The 15000-nt window shown below is 46.6% G+C and overlaps 1 protein-coding gene and 1 long non-coding RNA gene across 2 annotated transcripts in view; both read right to left on the reverse strand.

Annotated features, from left to right (window-relative positions):
• Window positions 1–2800: 2800 nt before the first annotated feature.
• On the reverse strand, window positions 2801–3986 carry LOC135828615 (uncharacterized). Its single transcript, XR_010555727.1, has 4 exons — window positions 3802–3986; window positions 3681–3714; window positions 3378–3437; window positions 2801–2896 (listed from the first exon to the last, which is right to left on the reverse strand). It is a non-coding gene; the product is annotated as an uncharacterized LOC135828615 (long non-coding RNA).
• Window positions 3987–5113: 1127 nt separating this feature from the next.
• LOC135828813 (ubiquitin-associated domain-containing protein 1-like) overlaps window positions 5114–15000 on the reverse strand; it is a 21240-nt gene continuing 11353 nt past the window's right edge. Inside the window, exons 7-11 of the mRNA XM_065341241.1 lie at window positions 13391–13538; window positions 12633–12719; window positions 11884–11942; window positions 8263–8333; window positions 5114–7232 (exon numbers count right to left, since the gene is read on the reverse strand). Of these exons, the coding sequence (XP_065197313.1) occupies window positions 7108–7232; window positions 8263–8333; window positions 11884–11942; window positions 12633–12719; window positions 13391–13538 (490 nt within the window). The 3' untranslated portion in view covers window positions 5114–7107. The remainder of the gene's footprint in view (window positions 7233–8262; window positions 8334–11883; window positions 11943–12632; window positions 12720–13390; window positions 13539–15000) is intronic.

The following is a 15000-nucleotide window of genomic DNA, read 5'->3' on the forward strand; positions in this document are numbered from 1 at the left end:
GAACCAATGCTGGCGAAAACGATCAAAAAACGATGAAAAATATTAACCCTAACCCTAACCCCAACCGTAACGCTTATCCTAAACCAAAATCCAATACCAAGGTATACAGCTAATTATAATTCTAAGACACAGGCTTTGCGAATACTGGTGCAAACGCAAAACCAATCGCTAACCCTAACCCTAACCCTAACCCTAACCCCAACCCTTACCCTAACCCTAGCCCTAAGTCTAGCCCTAGCCCTAAACCAAAGACTTTTAGCAAGGGGTACAGCTAATTGCAATTCTAAGCCTAATCTTGAACCAATGCTGGCGAAAACGATCAAAAACCGATAAAAAAAACATTTACCCTAACCCTAACCCTAACCCCAACCCTAACCCTCATCTTAAACCAAAATCTAATACGAAGGCATACAGTTAATTGCAATTCTAAGCCACGGGCAATGCGAATGCTGGCGCAAACGCAAAACCAAACGCTAACCCTAACCCTAACCCTAACCCTATCCCTAACCCCAAACACTGACCCTAAAAGTAAAAAGTAAATTATCGTATCCGTTCCCGAAGGGAACTCACGACGGCCGCTAACACCCTAGCAGCAGATGCAGCGCCTAACGGTGGGGGTGAGTAGGTAAGTCTCACAACCACTGGCACAAGTGCCGAAAGCGACCCCATTAGCTGCATCCATGTACCCCTTGTGCCTGGCCACAAGTTCCCAGTTGACTGTGGGTAGCAGCACGGCTGGAAAAACGCTCCCACTGACCCTAGCAATGAACCAAATCTAATATCACAGCTTACTTTTATTTGCAATTCTATCCTGGTGTAGACAGTTAAGCGGGATTCACAGAAGCTTTTTTGCGATGCGACACGCGATGCGACGCGATCTGCGATGGATGCGTGCGATGCGAACTCGCGAAATACCATTCACAGAAGAAGTCAACGATGCGACAAAGTTTTGCTGATTTGGGTACGTCACCATGATATTCGCGCGGTTTGGCACAACTTGTAAAAATTTATAGGCAACTCTTGCACCTTTGTACAACTTTGCTGTAGAAAAGGTCAAAATCGTACACCAAATCGCTTGTCGCATCGCATCGCATCGCAAAAGTTGAGCCAAGCTCAACTTCTGCGATGGCCTGCGATGGCCCAGTTGCGGCAGTTGCGTGGGGTGCGACATGGCTGCGATTTGGGGTTTTCCCGGTTTCGCGTCTGTCGCATCGCGTGTCGCATCGCAAAAAAGCTTCTGTGAATCCCGCTTTAGACACATACAATGTAGAAGTCCCCTACACAAGCTGTCACTGTGCTCTAAGGCTGACCTAGCATCATCTCACAAAACCAAGCAAATACAACCAACAGCAAGTAAATACTACAGTAGAGTTACTGAGTACCGATTATCCAAACGTCAACGATTGATTATCTTAAGTGCCCATTTGCCCTGAATTGAAGGGACAAAATTGAGGTTTTGGGCATTTCCCCCGCCCGAAGCACCATTCAAATGGTGTACAGGATGTACGGGAACATGTATCCACATGGTGTCAGTTTCTGTGGTACTGCCGAAGAGAATGAGACATGATGAATATAATTATGAGGGGATGTGCATGTGTTTAGATGGATGCATGGCCGCTCCCAATAAGCCGATTCACAATACTGTCAGACCTCGCTTAACTGCACACATCCGTTTTCCACAAAAAAATATCCAGATAGGCGAGGGAACCGGATAATCGAACACACATACTGTATGTATGCATGACATATGCTGTAAATCGGTGACCAACGATTTTCTCCCGGTTGGCGAGGGATCCGGATAAAAGAGGACCGGATAAGCGAGGTCTGACTGTACAACTTTTTGCGAAGCGACCTGCGACTTGCGACACCGACACACTGTTTGATGTTTGCGACATCCCTATTCACTACAGTAAAACCTGTAATGGCGACCACTCGACCATGGCGACCACTCAACCATGGCGACCACATTTCCTTGTCACGGACGCATTCACATTCAAAACAGCTCGGATAAGGCGACCTCTCGCTCAATGCGACCGACGACCTTCCACCCGCGAGCGCGTTGCACAGTGCTAGTACATGTACATGTACGTATTGCATGGTGCACCATGCATGGTAGATCTACACTTGACAGGTCTGAGGACCCCAGGCACGTGAGTCGTGCTAGAGTAGCATTGGCGTGTGCACTGTGATACACTGAGTCTGTTCAAAATGATGTGTCACCTGTGGATATGGTCACGTGACCCACTGAACCTGGATAAGAAGACCACCTGGCCACGGCGACCACTTTTTCTCGTCCCTTGAGCGGTCGCCTTAGACAGGTGTCACTGTAGTAGTACTATGCATGTGCACTGCATGCACCCAAAGCAGAAACTGTACTGCATGCACCCAAAGCAGAAACTGTACTGCATGTGTGTACGGCGTGCACTGCACATGCAGAAGCTGTACTGCATGTGTGTACGGCGTGCACTGCACATGCAGAAACTGTACTCCATTTGTGTACGGCGTGCGTCGCATGTCGCAAAAGTTGAGCTTTCTTCAACTTCTGCGACAGGTACCTTGCGACTGCACGCGACAGGCATTTTCTTGTCGCAACTGTCTCAAATCGAGTCGCAAAAGTTCTATTGCGAATCGGCCTTTATCCAAAAAAATGCTCCTCATCTGACCCCACTGGAGACACTCTCATCCCTTTCGTCATTATTCATCATGTGGTGGTATATTCATGCCCCTCTGGTGCTTCCTGTCTCCGAGGAAGTCAGGGCATTACCATCACATTCTTTGAGAGTATGTTGATTTGGTAAAAACAAAACAAATAAAAACACACCTTGTGTTGCATGTAGCTCAAGAGTACTCCGTCCAGAATTTCACCGCTCTTCAAATTTACACACGTCCTAAGGCCCTGCAAACAGGCCAAGAGAACAAGGGTGTGCACGCACACACAAACACACACACACACACAGAGGATAGATCACACCGAATAAGATCAGGCAGTGAATTACACACATACGGACAGCATACATGATGACCAGCTGCTGCATAGGATCACTGTATACACTCTACAGTACAATGCAGCACAGTACCAGTAACAGTTATCCAGACCTTGGCTCTCGGGTGGTTCCCGGCCTACCCGGCCTACCTGGGAACCGGGCCAGGGTCATGCCTGCATCTAATCTGAATCAAGCCGTACGTACATAATCTCCGGCTGTCACCGGTGCAGCCAACGGGAGCAGGGCCAACGCCAGTGCCGCCCGGTGCCAATTTGGCTTATGCGAACCAAGGTAAATTTGGTACAACGAACACACAATCAGCACTGGATTACATACATGTAGATACACGCTGTAACCTGTAGTACTAAGTGCAGAACATCATAGAAGACTTACAATGCATGAAGTTATGTCGTAGACGAACTTGTCGTTCATTAGTGCACTGTTCTCCTGCGCCTGAAGGTACACGTGGCACAATCAATAGTGGAAATGGATTTACATCCTTGTATACAAACATAGGAGACTGGCACAGATCTTCACCATTCATCCACAGCGCTGGATTTAGTTAATTGAGAAAATAGAAAGATGAAACTGACAAAAAAGGTCCAAGACATGCCCAGACCGCCAAAGAGAAGTTTCGCCTTCAAAGGTATAGAAACCTGTAAAGACTACGAAAGAGTAGATGTAGTGTAAACTTACAGATGATCCTCCACCATGCTGACGGCCAGAATACCTGTTGCCACAGCAGAAAGTTAGACCATGTTTCAACCACCTCAATGAATTTGAAATTCAATAAAATACATTTTGGTGATCAGCTCACCTTTTATTAGAACGGCCGCTCATTGTAATCAACTTCGCGTGCGGTGCAGGCGAAGTTGCGGTTCCACAATTGCCAAGCTACTTCTACTGTAGTACTGAACCTTGCCTTTGCTCGTCCCGCAAATACTGGAGAAAGAACGAACTGTTACTTTCCCTGGTTCGTCAAAGCTAACCCTTTCTTGATAATAATTCGTCACAAGAAGAGTAGTTTTTCATCAAAAGGGTACACAATAATATTGATATGCATGAGGTCATGACATGTCACATGATCATGAGCCTATCATCATGATCATCATGCATCATATCAAGAGTACATAACCCCCGGGGGTTATGTACTCTTGATCATATGCATGCACTGGTACTGCAGACTAGACTGTAGCTGGTTGATGGTGCATTACGTCATGTTACACAGGGCCAGCTACGTAGGTTTGAGTGTGAGAGAAAACTGTATACTGGTATACTGCAGACTAGACTGTACTGCACTGTACTGCACTGGTTGATGGTGCATTACGTCATGTTACACAGCTAGGTTTGAGAGAAAAATGCCTTGGCAATGATGTGCATGCCCGGGCGCCCGGGCCCAGGCCGGCCGTCGGTCGACCGGTCCTCATCAGGACGCCTTTCGTCCAGATTTCATGAACTTTTGTCCCACTTTCAAGTAATTAGTTAGTTGTTGGTGAGACAGTTTGTATTTTGTGCAATGGACTGCTTGTACGATTGTACTTATGTTGGTACAGTAATATAATGCAATGTTACAATAATGACTACAACCGATTGATAACAGTCAGTATACACACAGGTTCTTGTTACCCTGTTAGCCACCGGCCGTACACATGGACAGTACATGTATTATCTTTGGTATAGGTAGTTTAACATGTTTTTTCGATTTGACAGCATGTTATGGCAGCAACGCGACAACGTGAACAATACTGCGGCGGCGCGACGACGACATCTACATGTACAACCAAGAGTACATAACCCCCGAGGGGGGGGGGGGGGGGGTATGTACTCTTGGTACAACACAACAAAAAAAGATTTTTTGTTGTAATAATCCTACCAACCCCTATAGAGTAACGAGGGTCCGAACCTGGGTTTTCCCAATACGGTTCAAATGGTCGCAAGACCGGGACTCTGCCAACCGGGTTATGGTTGTAGTCAGGAGCACTACGCGTCCTCGCCTTGTAACATGCTGTCAAAATCAAAAAACATGTATTATCTTTGTATCGACAAGAGTCCATAATGCTGGGGAGTATGGACTCTTTGTAGCGACGATAGCACATTCACGCGGCATTGGCTGCCGTTGCAGCTTCATACCCACTTGCACCACTTCGTGTGCGTTCAGATCTTCCCAGCAAAAAAAAGAGAAAATAAAGAACGGCTTTGAAGGGTGTCTAGATTTGGGGTTGCCAGGAGATTGGACAGTCTGTAGAATGAACCAGAAATTTCTATTCAGCAGCCGATGCAATGGAAGAAAGAAAACAAATCCGGGGATGAAAACTGAAAAGAGCCATTCTCATTGGCGGTGGGTGGGGAAATGAGTTTGTCAGAATAGACTGTGTGACAGCAGCATCCTGACAGAACACAGTGACACGTGGATAAGCTAGGTGGTGGTGCAATGAGTGTGATAAAAACAGGGCCCGGGGCGAAAATACCGCCGGGAAATAGAAGCACGGTCCCGGGTGGTTAGTTTGAGTGACACGCATGCGCGCCCACCCACACGAGCATGCACGCGCGCACACACACATGCACTCGGGCATGCGTGTTTGGCAAAACCAGCCAACCGTTTCGTACAGCGTAGCCATTGCAGACAGTCCAAGCTGAGCCAGGCACTACAAAAGTCATTGACTTTGATCACAGAGTGATGTGTGTAATTCATGGTGATCACCATGTAGTTAGTGATACGTTGGTAACAAGCATCAGCAAAGACAGCCAGTACCCTCAGACTCCGCAGCTGAGGCAAATGTCACCCTGATGGCAAGCGGCCAGAACTCGTGAGGAAAGATCAACGAACGATATCATCCAGCAGGGCATAATAATCATGATAGCCTGCATCCAAAGACGTCATGAAGTCACCCACCTCCATGCAACACCAATGAACAGAAGGTTAGAGAAGAGAATCTGACCACCTTCAAGCACAGATGAACTTGCTACTAGTACTTCCTCATTGAGCACTATACGGTGAAGAACAGACATACAGCTAACTGGACACTGCTGCCGCTGCCACTGCTCTGCTGTCACTGCTGATGCTCTGCTGTCACTGCCGCTGCTCTGCTGTCACTGCTGATGCTGCTACTGCTGCTACTGCTGCCCAGACTATGGGATGTGCAAATCACCAGTGGAAATAGGTACACACCGCAATCAGAAGTGGCATCTGACAGACATGGCACATCAGCAGAGATGAGGACCTGTGCACATAATTGCTATTCGCTGAGACTGGTACTCCAGGCTCAGTGGAGATAGAGAAAAGTACATTCCAGTTTCAGTAGAGATAGGGGAACGCATCTTCCAGTTCCAGGGGAGATCCAGAGCGTGCTCGCCAGCTTCACACAGGATGAATAATATAATTATACACTTTGGTAGCAGCAGAGATCGAGAATGTGCACACAGGTCTTAGTCGCCATTGGGCTACGGTTATACGCGAATCTGTAGATATAGAACGTGTGTCTTACCAGATCAGGAAAACACTGGGCAACTGGGCAAACCAGTGCTAGTCGACACCAGGCATTTGCATACTGGTACTAGAGGGGATTAGAAACATCCACCAGTAGCAGAACAGGTCAAGGTGTCCACCAGTAGCAGAATACGTCAAGATGTCCACCAGTAGCAGAATACGTCAAGATGTCCACCAGAAGCAGAATAGCTCAAGAGGGTGACAACCAGAAGCAGAATAGGTCAAGATTATGTCCACCAGTAGCAGACTAATCAAGAAGAGGCCAACCAATAGCAGACCGGGTCAAAAGAACGGCCACCTAATCAAGAAGATGTCCACCAGTAGGTTGAGAGGATATCCGCCGGCAACAGAATAGGTCAACAGAATAGGTCAACCAGCATCACAATGTCAGGAAGCTGTCTATCGGAATCAGACGAGGTTGGAATATCAACGATCCATGTGTGTGTGTGACGGCAGAGACTATGAGCGGGTACAGTATGGATTGATCAAACAAACAGCCCAAACACCAGCCAGGACTGTGCCTCTTGGCGTCCACCAAGACCAGACCAATGCACACAGTGCATAGTCACGGGAACCAGCAAGGAGCAGCTACTCATCAGCCCTGTATGTGTCGTCCATCAGTCACTCATCAGTAGTTCAGTACATTTCCGGAACATGCTTCTGCACGATCCTGGTGACGACGTGAAGAAACAAGCCGCAATCCTTGTCGTGCATGAACGCTGCCAGGCCGCCATCCGGAGAGTCTTGCAGGCGAATCAGAGCTATACAGCACACACAGAAACACACACACACACACACACACGGTGCAAATGCAGGGGCATCAGTGGCAATAGCCATAGCAGAAAGGAAAAGAAGCAATGGTGGCGGCTACGCCAGCAAAAGGACACACAGAGACCACAAGCTAAGCAAGCACCACCAACTACATTAATTTGCTACATCCAAACCACTCTAGTGTTTCAGGAAACTTTACGAGTTCCACGCAAGTTAGCTTGGACACTCCAACCAGTCAACCCAAGCGCATACGCAGGGAGGGTTTCCCGTTGCCTGGAACCCCCCCCCCCCCCAAATGTTCCAAACGAGCAACTTTTTTGGGGCATTTATTTGTAGGGCGCACGATCGATCTGGCAAGAATGCAAAACTTCAACAGATCGCAACTCAGTCAAATCTCGCTCAAATCCAACAATCCAAATATCCAGGTCGAATACAAAACTCTCAGCTGTCGGTAGAAACAATATGCGACGCGCTGCGAGCAATGTCTCTTGAGATAAATCATTCGTAAGTTGAGCCGCAATCTCGCAATTTTCAAAAGCGCGCAGTGCGACTCGAGTGTCGAGAATTTGAGACTTTTTGTCACGCCGACTTGCTCAAATTTGAAGGGGCATCACTTGTGATATTTTCAAGAGTACACAGCAAAAAAATCGAAACTCTGCGATCAAGAAAACGAAATAGCTGGAGCAGGACGCGTTTGGGCCTTTGGGGCATTTTTCGCACCATCGCTGCACTCTAGCGCAATAGCGCTGGATATGTACATGACTCTACTGTGTCCTGGCTATCATGGTCGACCTCATTCTCTCCCGGGTACCTTTCCACTTCCAGGAAGCCCAAGACAATGAAGATTGAGTGAGTAGAACTGAAGTTATGATCCAAAGAACACGAAAAAATGCATCATTTTGAAAAATTCCTAGGGCTCTTTAGAAAAGGTTAACAAACGAGTCGTTGTTTGGGATTCGGTTGGAAACCCCCCTAGAGGTGACCCTGCGTACGCGCCTGCAACCAGTCAACAAAACTCACCTTCAAGCACAGATGGTTTGGTTAGGCTGTTGAGGACCATGCTGTTGGAGAACAGGTCCTTGTACAGTGGGCTGTGAACACACATATGTACGTCCACCCATGGACACACACACACACACACACACACACACACATACACACATACATACACGCACACATGCACGCACGCACACACACATACACGCACACACACACACAATCACACACACACACAATCACACACACACACACACAGTGAAACTTCAGTATAACACACCTCTGGGAGACAAACAAATCTGCACTTTCAAGTGGAAGTACTGTACATATGTAGGACTCAGTATAGAGTCCATGCACTATATGATGTCCAGCATTATAGAGTCCATTGGTCCAAAATCCACTATACAGAGTCCAGGAGTCCACTCAGTTTTGATCAGCTTCATCCTGCCGCGCAATCCCCTATAACTTCACGGTTCAGGAGTCCAGTTTATCCAGTAACGCCGTCCTGTACTGTGTGTTGTGCCCGAAAGAGAACAAACACCTTTTCAGTTTTGCTTGCCTCGTGGCAGCGCATTCCTTTCTTCACTTCAGCCATGGCTGTCAGTTCTGCTGTGCAGTTCCTGACAGTAATCTGTCTCGAGGTAACCAAGGAGGACAAGGAGACGTTCAAAATCAAATCTGGAAAGCGTCTTGTGGTTCTCTGAAGACGTTTCATCAGTGCGCGGGATGAAAGCAGAAATTGCAGAACGAGAAAAGTTCAGCACAGTTCAAATCTGACGAGTCAGGTACACTGACACTCTCTTTCGTTCGACGCCACAAAGATCCCCTGTTTGGCTGGCCATTGCTGCCAGTAAGACGTTTGAACGGTTTCATCAGAGCGAGGGATGAAAGCAGAAAGCGGAGAACGAGAACAGTTCAGCACAGTTCCAATCTGACGAGTCAGATACACTGACACTCTCTTTCGTTCGACGCCACAAGGATACCCTGTTCGACTGGACAAGAGCTGCCTGTACCACCGTGTCAAAAGGCTGTTCAACTACATGGCAGGACGATGACTGAGGTAAGGAAGCTTTTACTCGTTTCGATTGGTCTGCGGTTCTGTCGTTATGCTTGAATTTGTTTCCATTTTCAAGGAGCGTATCGCGTTTGTTTGATGTTGCTTGAATGAATGCCCTAAAAGTAATCAACCACTTCGTAATAATCCTCAAGGACTGCAAGGACTTTGCATCAATCGTATACGATCGTCAGCTATCATCAATTATTATTTTATTTCATGAGAAATGTATTTTTATCCCTGTGATAATTATGTGAACTCCACGACACTCTTCCTCTACTAGGCTCTAGTATGATGTTAAATGCAATGGGATCCACAAACGCAGTGCCAGTGTACTAGTAGTAGTAGTAGGAGGATTTCTTGTATGCCGATGACAAGAAAAAGCTTCTCAAGCTAATACATGTACTCGTATTCCATGAAGTAACCGTTTTGATGTCACAAACATGACATTGTGTCAAAAAACTGCCTCGTGACAACAAATCGTTGCATTTCCATCTTGGGGAAGACTGACTGACGGCAACGCTGTACAGATTGTTCAAATCATCTCATTTCAATTTAGTTACAGTGAAGTGAAACACTGTGTACACTTCATGTATGGTGGTGTGTCTGTGCGTCTTGAGTGTGCACAAACGACCTTATTCCTCGTATTACTAATAGATGATTGCCCCCACCGTCACCTGTTCACAGGTCTTTGCGTGGATGGATTCTCATTGAGCATCACATTCGTTGAGAACTTGGTAGTTGTGTGCTCCCATGCATCATTACGGTAATAAGCGTATCCTTGTGCTATCTATTTGTTGCAGGTGTGTTGATCTTCAGAAGCTTGCGGAACTGAGTGCTGCTGAACATTTGCATGGCCATGAGCAATGGTGAAGCTTGCTATTGCACTCTCAGCATGTGCTGGTATTATGCTGACTACTGCACTATGTTACTCTCTTACACTACTACATGTATGTAAACGTGCGTGCATCCGCCCACGTATGCATTCGTTTCGTATAATTATTTGTTATCCCTCTTGACTTTACGTGTAAATAGGTGGACGTTTGCATGGCTGTTGGAGTTGTGTGTGTATTGTGTCTCTACTCTTTTCTTGGTGTTTTCTTGGCGTTGTATAAGTTTGTGTGTGTGTGTGCGTGCGCACAATAATTTGAAAAAAAAATCACGGTTCGCGTGAGACTCGGCTGGAAGCCGGGCTTTCCGCATTCAGCATAATTTGAAAACAAATAATTAATCCTTGGCTCTCCATTATTCTCTTTCAATTCTTGTTTTTTTTCTAGGTATTTTCTTGGCGTTGTGTGGGTGTGTGCATGTGTGTGTGCGTGCACAATACTTTGGCAACACTACATGATTGAGATATTGTAATTTGCAGCGTCTGCGAAGAGACCACTTGATTTGAGGATGGTGTTTGTAGGGTTTTTCATGTAATGAAGTGGCTGCAGTGGCGCCTCAATACTTATTTTTTATCTTAAGAAGTGAATGATGTAAAGGATTAAAGGGAGAGGCCGTTTTCTGGTTAATATTCACTGCTTACAGCAGATCCTATGTCTAATTTCGAACTCTGGATAGGGGATGCCTAATTGGCTGGACTTTATACAGGGAGTGTTGTCCACATAAAGACTCTTTATAGTTGATTTCAAAGTTTGGACTCCGTACAGTTGATTTTGGACCAATGGACTCTATATAGGGGTGAAGCCAATTGGCTGGACTCTATACAGGGAGTGATGTCCATCTAAACTTTGAGCTCACAGTTGATTCCAAGTTTGGACTCTGTACAGTGGATTTTGGACCAATGGACTCTATATAGGGGTTGGACATCATATAGGGGCTGGACGCTCTACTGAGTCCAACACATATGTTCCCCATGTATGAGTGAGCGCTACAGCCTAACACGGCGTTCTGCTACAGTTCTTTATGGCTCACTGTATCCCAAGCACAGTGTAGATTATACTGGACTGTGCTCCCTGCACACTACTGTACTACGGTCAGACCTCGCTTAACCCCACGCATCCATTTTCCACAACAATATCCGGATAGGCGAGGGAACCGGATAATCGAACACTCATACTGTATGTATGCATGACATAATGCTGTAAATCGGTAACCAACGATTTTCTTCCGGATGGCGAGGGATCCGGATAAAAGAGGACCGGATAAGCGAGGTCTGACTGTATTGGTCCACCACCTCTCTAATTTCCGCCTCATGTCGAATTTCTAAACGTGAAGAGGCTTCAGCACAAAGGTCAAAAAACGGTATTGAACCGACGCATGCACTGCTACAAACAATACGTGCCAGCGCAGGTATGCCTATGGATGAAAATACGCACAATCCAGCATTGCACGTCTGATCTTTCGTGTAGTGGCACATAGTACTGCACTTGAGAGCCTTGATCTAATTCCCATCCAAGCTACAAAAAAACCCAGCTGGGAAGCGACAAAACGTGGGGGGGGGGGCAGATCAACGGTACTTTGGCAATGGTACATGCATGGGCAAGGGGCCTCCTGGCTTTAGAGCCTGTAGCAGCAGCGACGGCGGCAGCAGCAGCGGCAGCAGGAGCAGCAGCAAGAGGTAACTTTTTCTGTGCACAATTTACCTGGACTTATCAAGTGGTGTTGGTTCAGTGAACGTTTGTCCGCTCAGCAAGAACTCGCACTAAACAAGTAGAGATATCACACACGCATGCACACAGGTGCACACAGGTGCACACACACACACACACACACACACACGCACGCACGCACGCACGCACGCACACACACACACACACAAGTGTTAATGTTTTACAAGTGATTATATACATCAACCAAAATGGTACACCAGGCGACCGGGTGCATATCACCTGAAGATTTTCTCTACAACCGTCGAAGTGAACACAAACACACAGACCTTAGCATAACATATCATTTTGATTATGCGATTGCAGCACTCTAGCCGTTGTCCATGACCAGAAACCAAGCGACAATGCCACGCGAAAATCAGAGAGAGAGAGAGAGAGAGAGAGAGAGAGAGAGAGAGAGAGAGAGAGAGAGAGAGAGAGAGAGAGAGAGAGAGAGAGAGAGAGAGAGAGACACACACACACACACACACACACACACACACACACACACAGAGAGGAGAGACCCTCTAACCTCCCCTCCCAAATATCAGTAATAATAAATACTATAGGGACATGGAGCGGATTCCACACAGCTTTTATATCCGAGACAAAGGAACAAGCCATTCGACTGCATGCTCAAAAGCTGCTTCTATCACACTTTAAGTTTATTCAGTTAACAACGTTTCCGCCATCATCAGAAAGCATTACCGAGGCAGAAAAATGACACGCCAAACACACTGCCTTACCGCTTGCTCTTGATTATTGTTAGTTGCTTTCAATGCAGTGATGATGGCAGCCTCATCAAAACCAATCTCTTTTAAGTTGTGCAATGCCTGTGATGCACCCAAGGAGAACACATACACACACACACACGCACACACACACACACACACACACACACACACACACGCACACACACACACACACACACGCGCACAACAGGATCAAACTGATAAGACACCTGAATACAGCACCAAACGTTCCAAGCTAAGCTGTCCAATGGCACCGATGCATAAAGCCTGACTGCACGCTATCTGCGGCCTGGGGCAACTTATCCCATATTTGGCAGGTTCCAACCGCTAAAATACAGGGTTGCTATGAAATCCAGTCGCGTCGCTCAAGTACGCGCCGGCCGTTGCGCAGCCCTAGACCTGCGAACACTGGGCTGTGAAATGGTGGAAGGCGCCAACTTGAGTGACACGACTGGATTTCATTGAGCAGGACTGTACATTATTTTTGTACGACCGTCCACTTTCATTTTTCACTTTATGCAGCAGGGCTGGCATCACAGAGTGTATGGCAGTAGTGGACCTGGCCCCGCAAAACCAAATGTCAGGAAGATTATGCATAGGTTCCACTCCTTCTAGGTACGCATACACCATCAGGAGTTGCAAGAATGCAGGCGTCGGTAGCATAGAGCCGCCAACCAGGAAAACACCTACAGAAGAGCCCCCCCCCCCCCCCACACACACACAACCACTGGGAGGAAAAAACAGGCTCTTACACTTTGACTGGGTACAAACTCCTGCTGTCTCCATCGTCCTCGGCGACTCCTTGCCTTAGGTTTTGGTGGTGTGGCTGGCAATGGGTCGTCCACAGAAGGGTCACAACTGTTCAATAGAAGCCATTCCGCTGCTGCTATCTCATCTTCCCTGATAGTGAGTATGGTGAAAGGGTGCAAGAGAGAAAGGGAGAGAGAGGGGGGGGGGGGGGGGGGGGGTGCAGACAGACAGACAGACAGACAGACAGACAGACAGACAGACAGACAGACAGACAGACAGACAGACATACAGACATACACATAGATTAGATAGTAGTAAAAATCAGCAAGTACCAAACACTCCAGTACAGTCGACCTACCCTTATAACGATATTTGCGTCAGACCAAGAAATATTGTTATAAGGGTAATATTGTTATAAGGGTATTGGTTCATTTCATACATGTACGTCATAATGCATGATTTTTGTTCATTTTTTACACTCTTTAGAGCATAAAAACTTGCGTACATGTATGTTCTATGCACATTATGTACATAGCAAGGCATCAATGGAGCCCCCATCGCATTTTGTCATATCCCAGTGACTTATCAAGTGAAACTTGCCCTACTTGGATAGTGGAGCCTACGTATTCCCTGCTAGATATTGTTATAAAATGGAAAAATGCCGAGTGGTCAGCCCATTCTAGGCCATCATTTGTTATATCTATGTTTCGCGTCGTCCGCACGCATACGTTTTGATTTTTTTCGGAAAAAAATCGAACATGCATGGTGAGTGTACAATCGCACGATCCAGTACGAGTCATCAGTGTGGACTGGTTGCATACGGCAAAGCTGAGATTCAGAAATGGCCTTGAGGCCAGCGTTGGTAAATCGTCTGTTCGGCATCTGCGAGCAGTATTCTATGAGCTTACACCAGACCGCATCGATTACCTCAAGCTGAGAGGATGCGTCGTTCCGGAGCTCTTTGCACCGCTGCTGAAGTCTGAGTACAATAATCCAGCGAAGTATGGGCACCAATGGTTGCCTCCTCTGTCCAAAGTGAATATTTACTCATGCTCAAAACTCCAAACTTTGTCCTTCGATGCACGACTTTTCTTTCGAATGTACAACATGAACGAGCTATTGTGCTATGTACAGTTCTAGCTAATTCTATACACCTCTGATGAGCTTTTTTTTATTATTTTGAAACTTTTTATTTTTTTCCACCTCTCGCATATGATTCTGGAAGTTGAACTGACGCGAAACATAGATATAAAAAATGATGGCCTTATATTGTTATAGGGGTAATATCATTATAGCAATATTGTTATAAGGGTAAGGCATTGTATACAAAAGTCAATGGAGTGATTAGGATGGACAAAAAAATATCGTTATAAGGGTAATATCGTTATAGAGGTTATCGTAATAAGGGTAGGTCGACTGTATCACCATACATCCTCACAGCACTCTAAATGGTCTCTGGGTTACAGCAGTCAACTACTGGTACAAATAAACAAGCTGGTGCCTACAGTTGCAGTCACGTGTCGCGGTTGAACGCCCATGCCAGGCCTGGCATGCTGCCGGCCCTTTGCACCATGCCCTATGCCCAGTCACGTGATCCGTGCCGGCCCAATCA

This window comes from Sycon ciliatum, chromosome 12 (assembly GCF_964019385.1).
Source record: "Sycon ciliatum chromosome 12, ocSycCili1.1, whole genome shotgun sequence".
Lineage (NCBI taxonomy): Eukaryota > Metazoa > Porifera > Calcarea > Leucosolenida > Sycettidae > Sycon > Sycon ciliatum.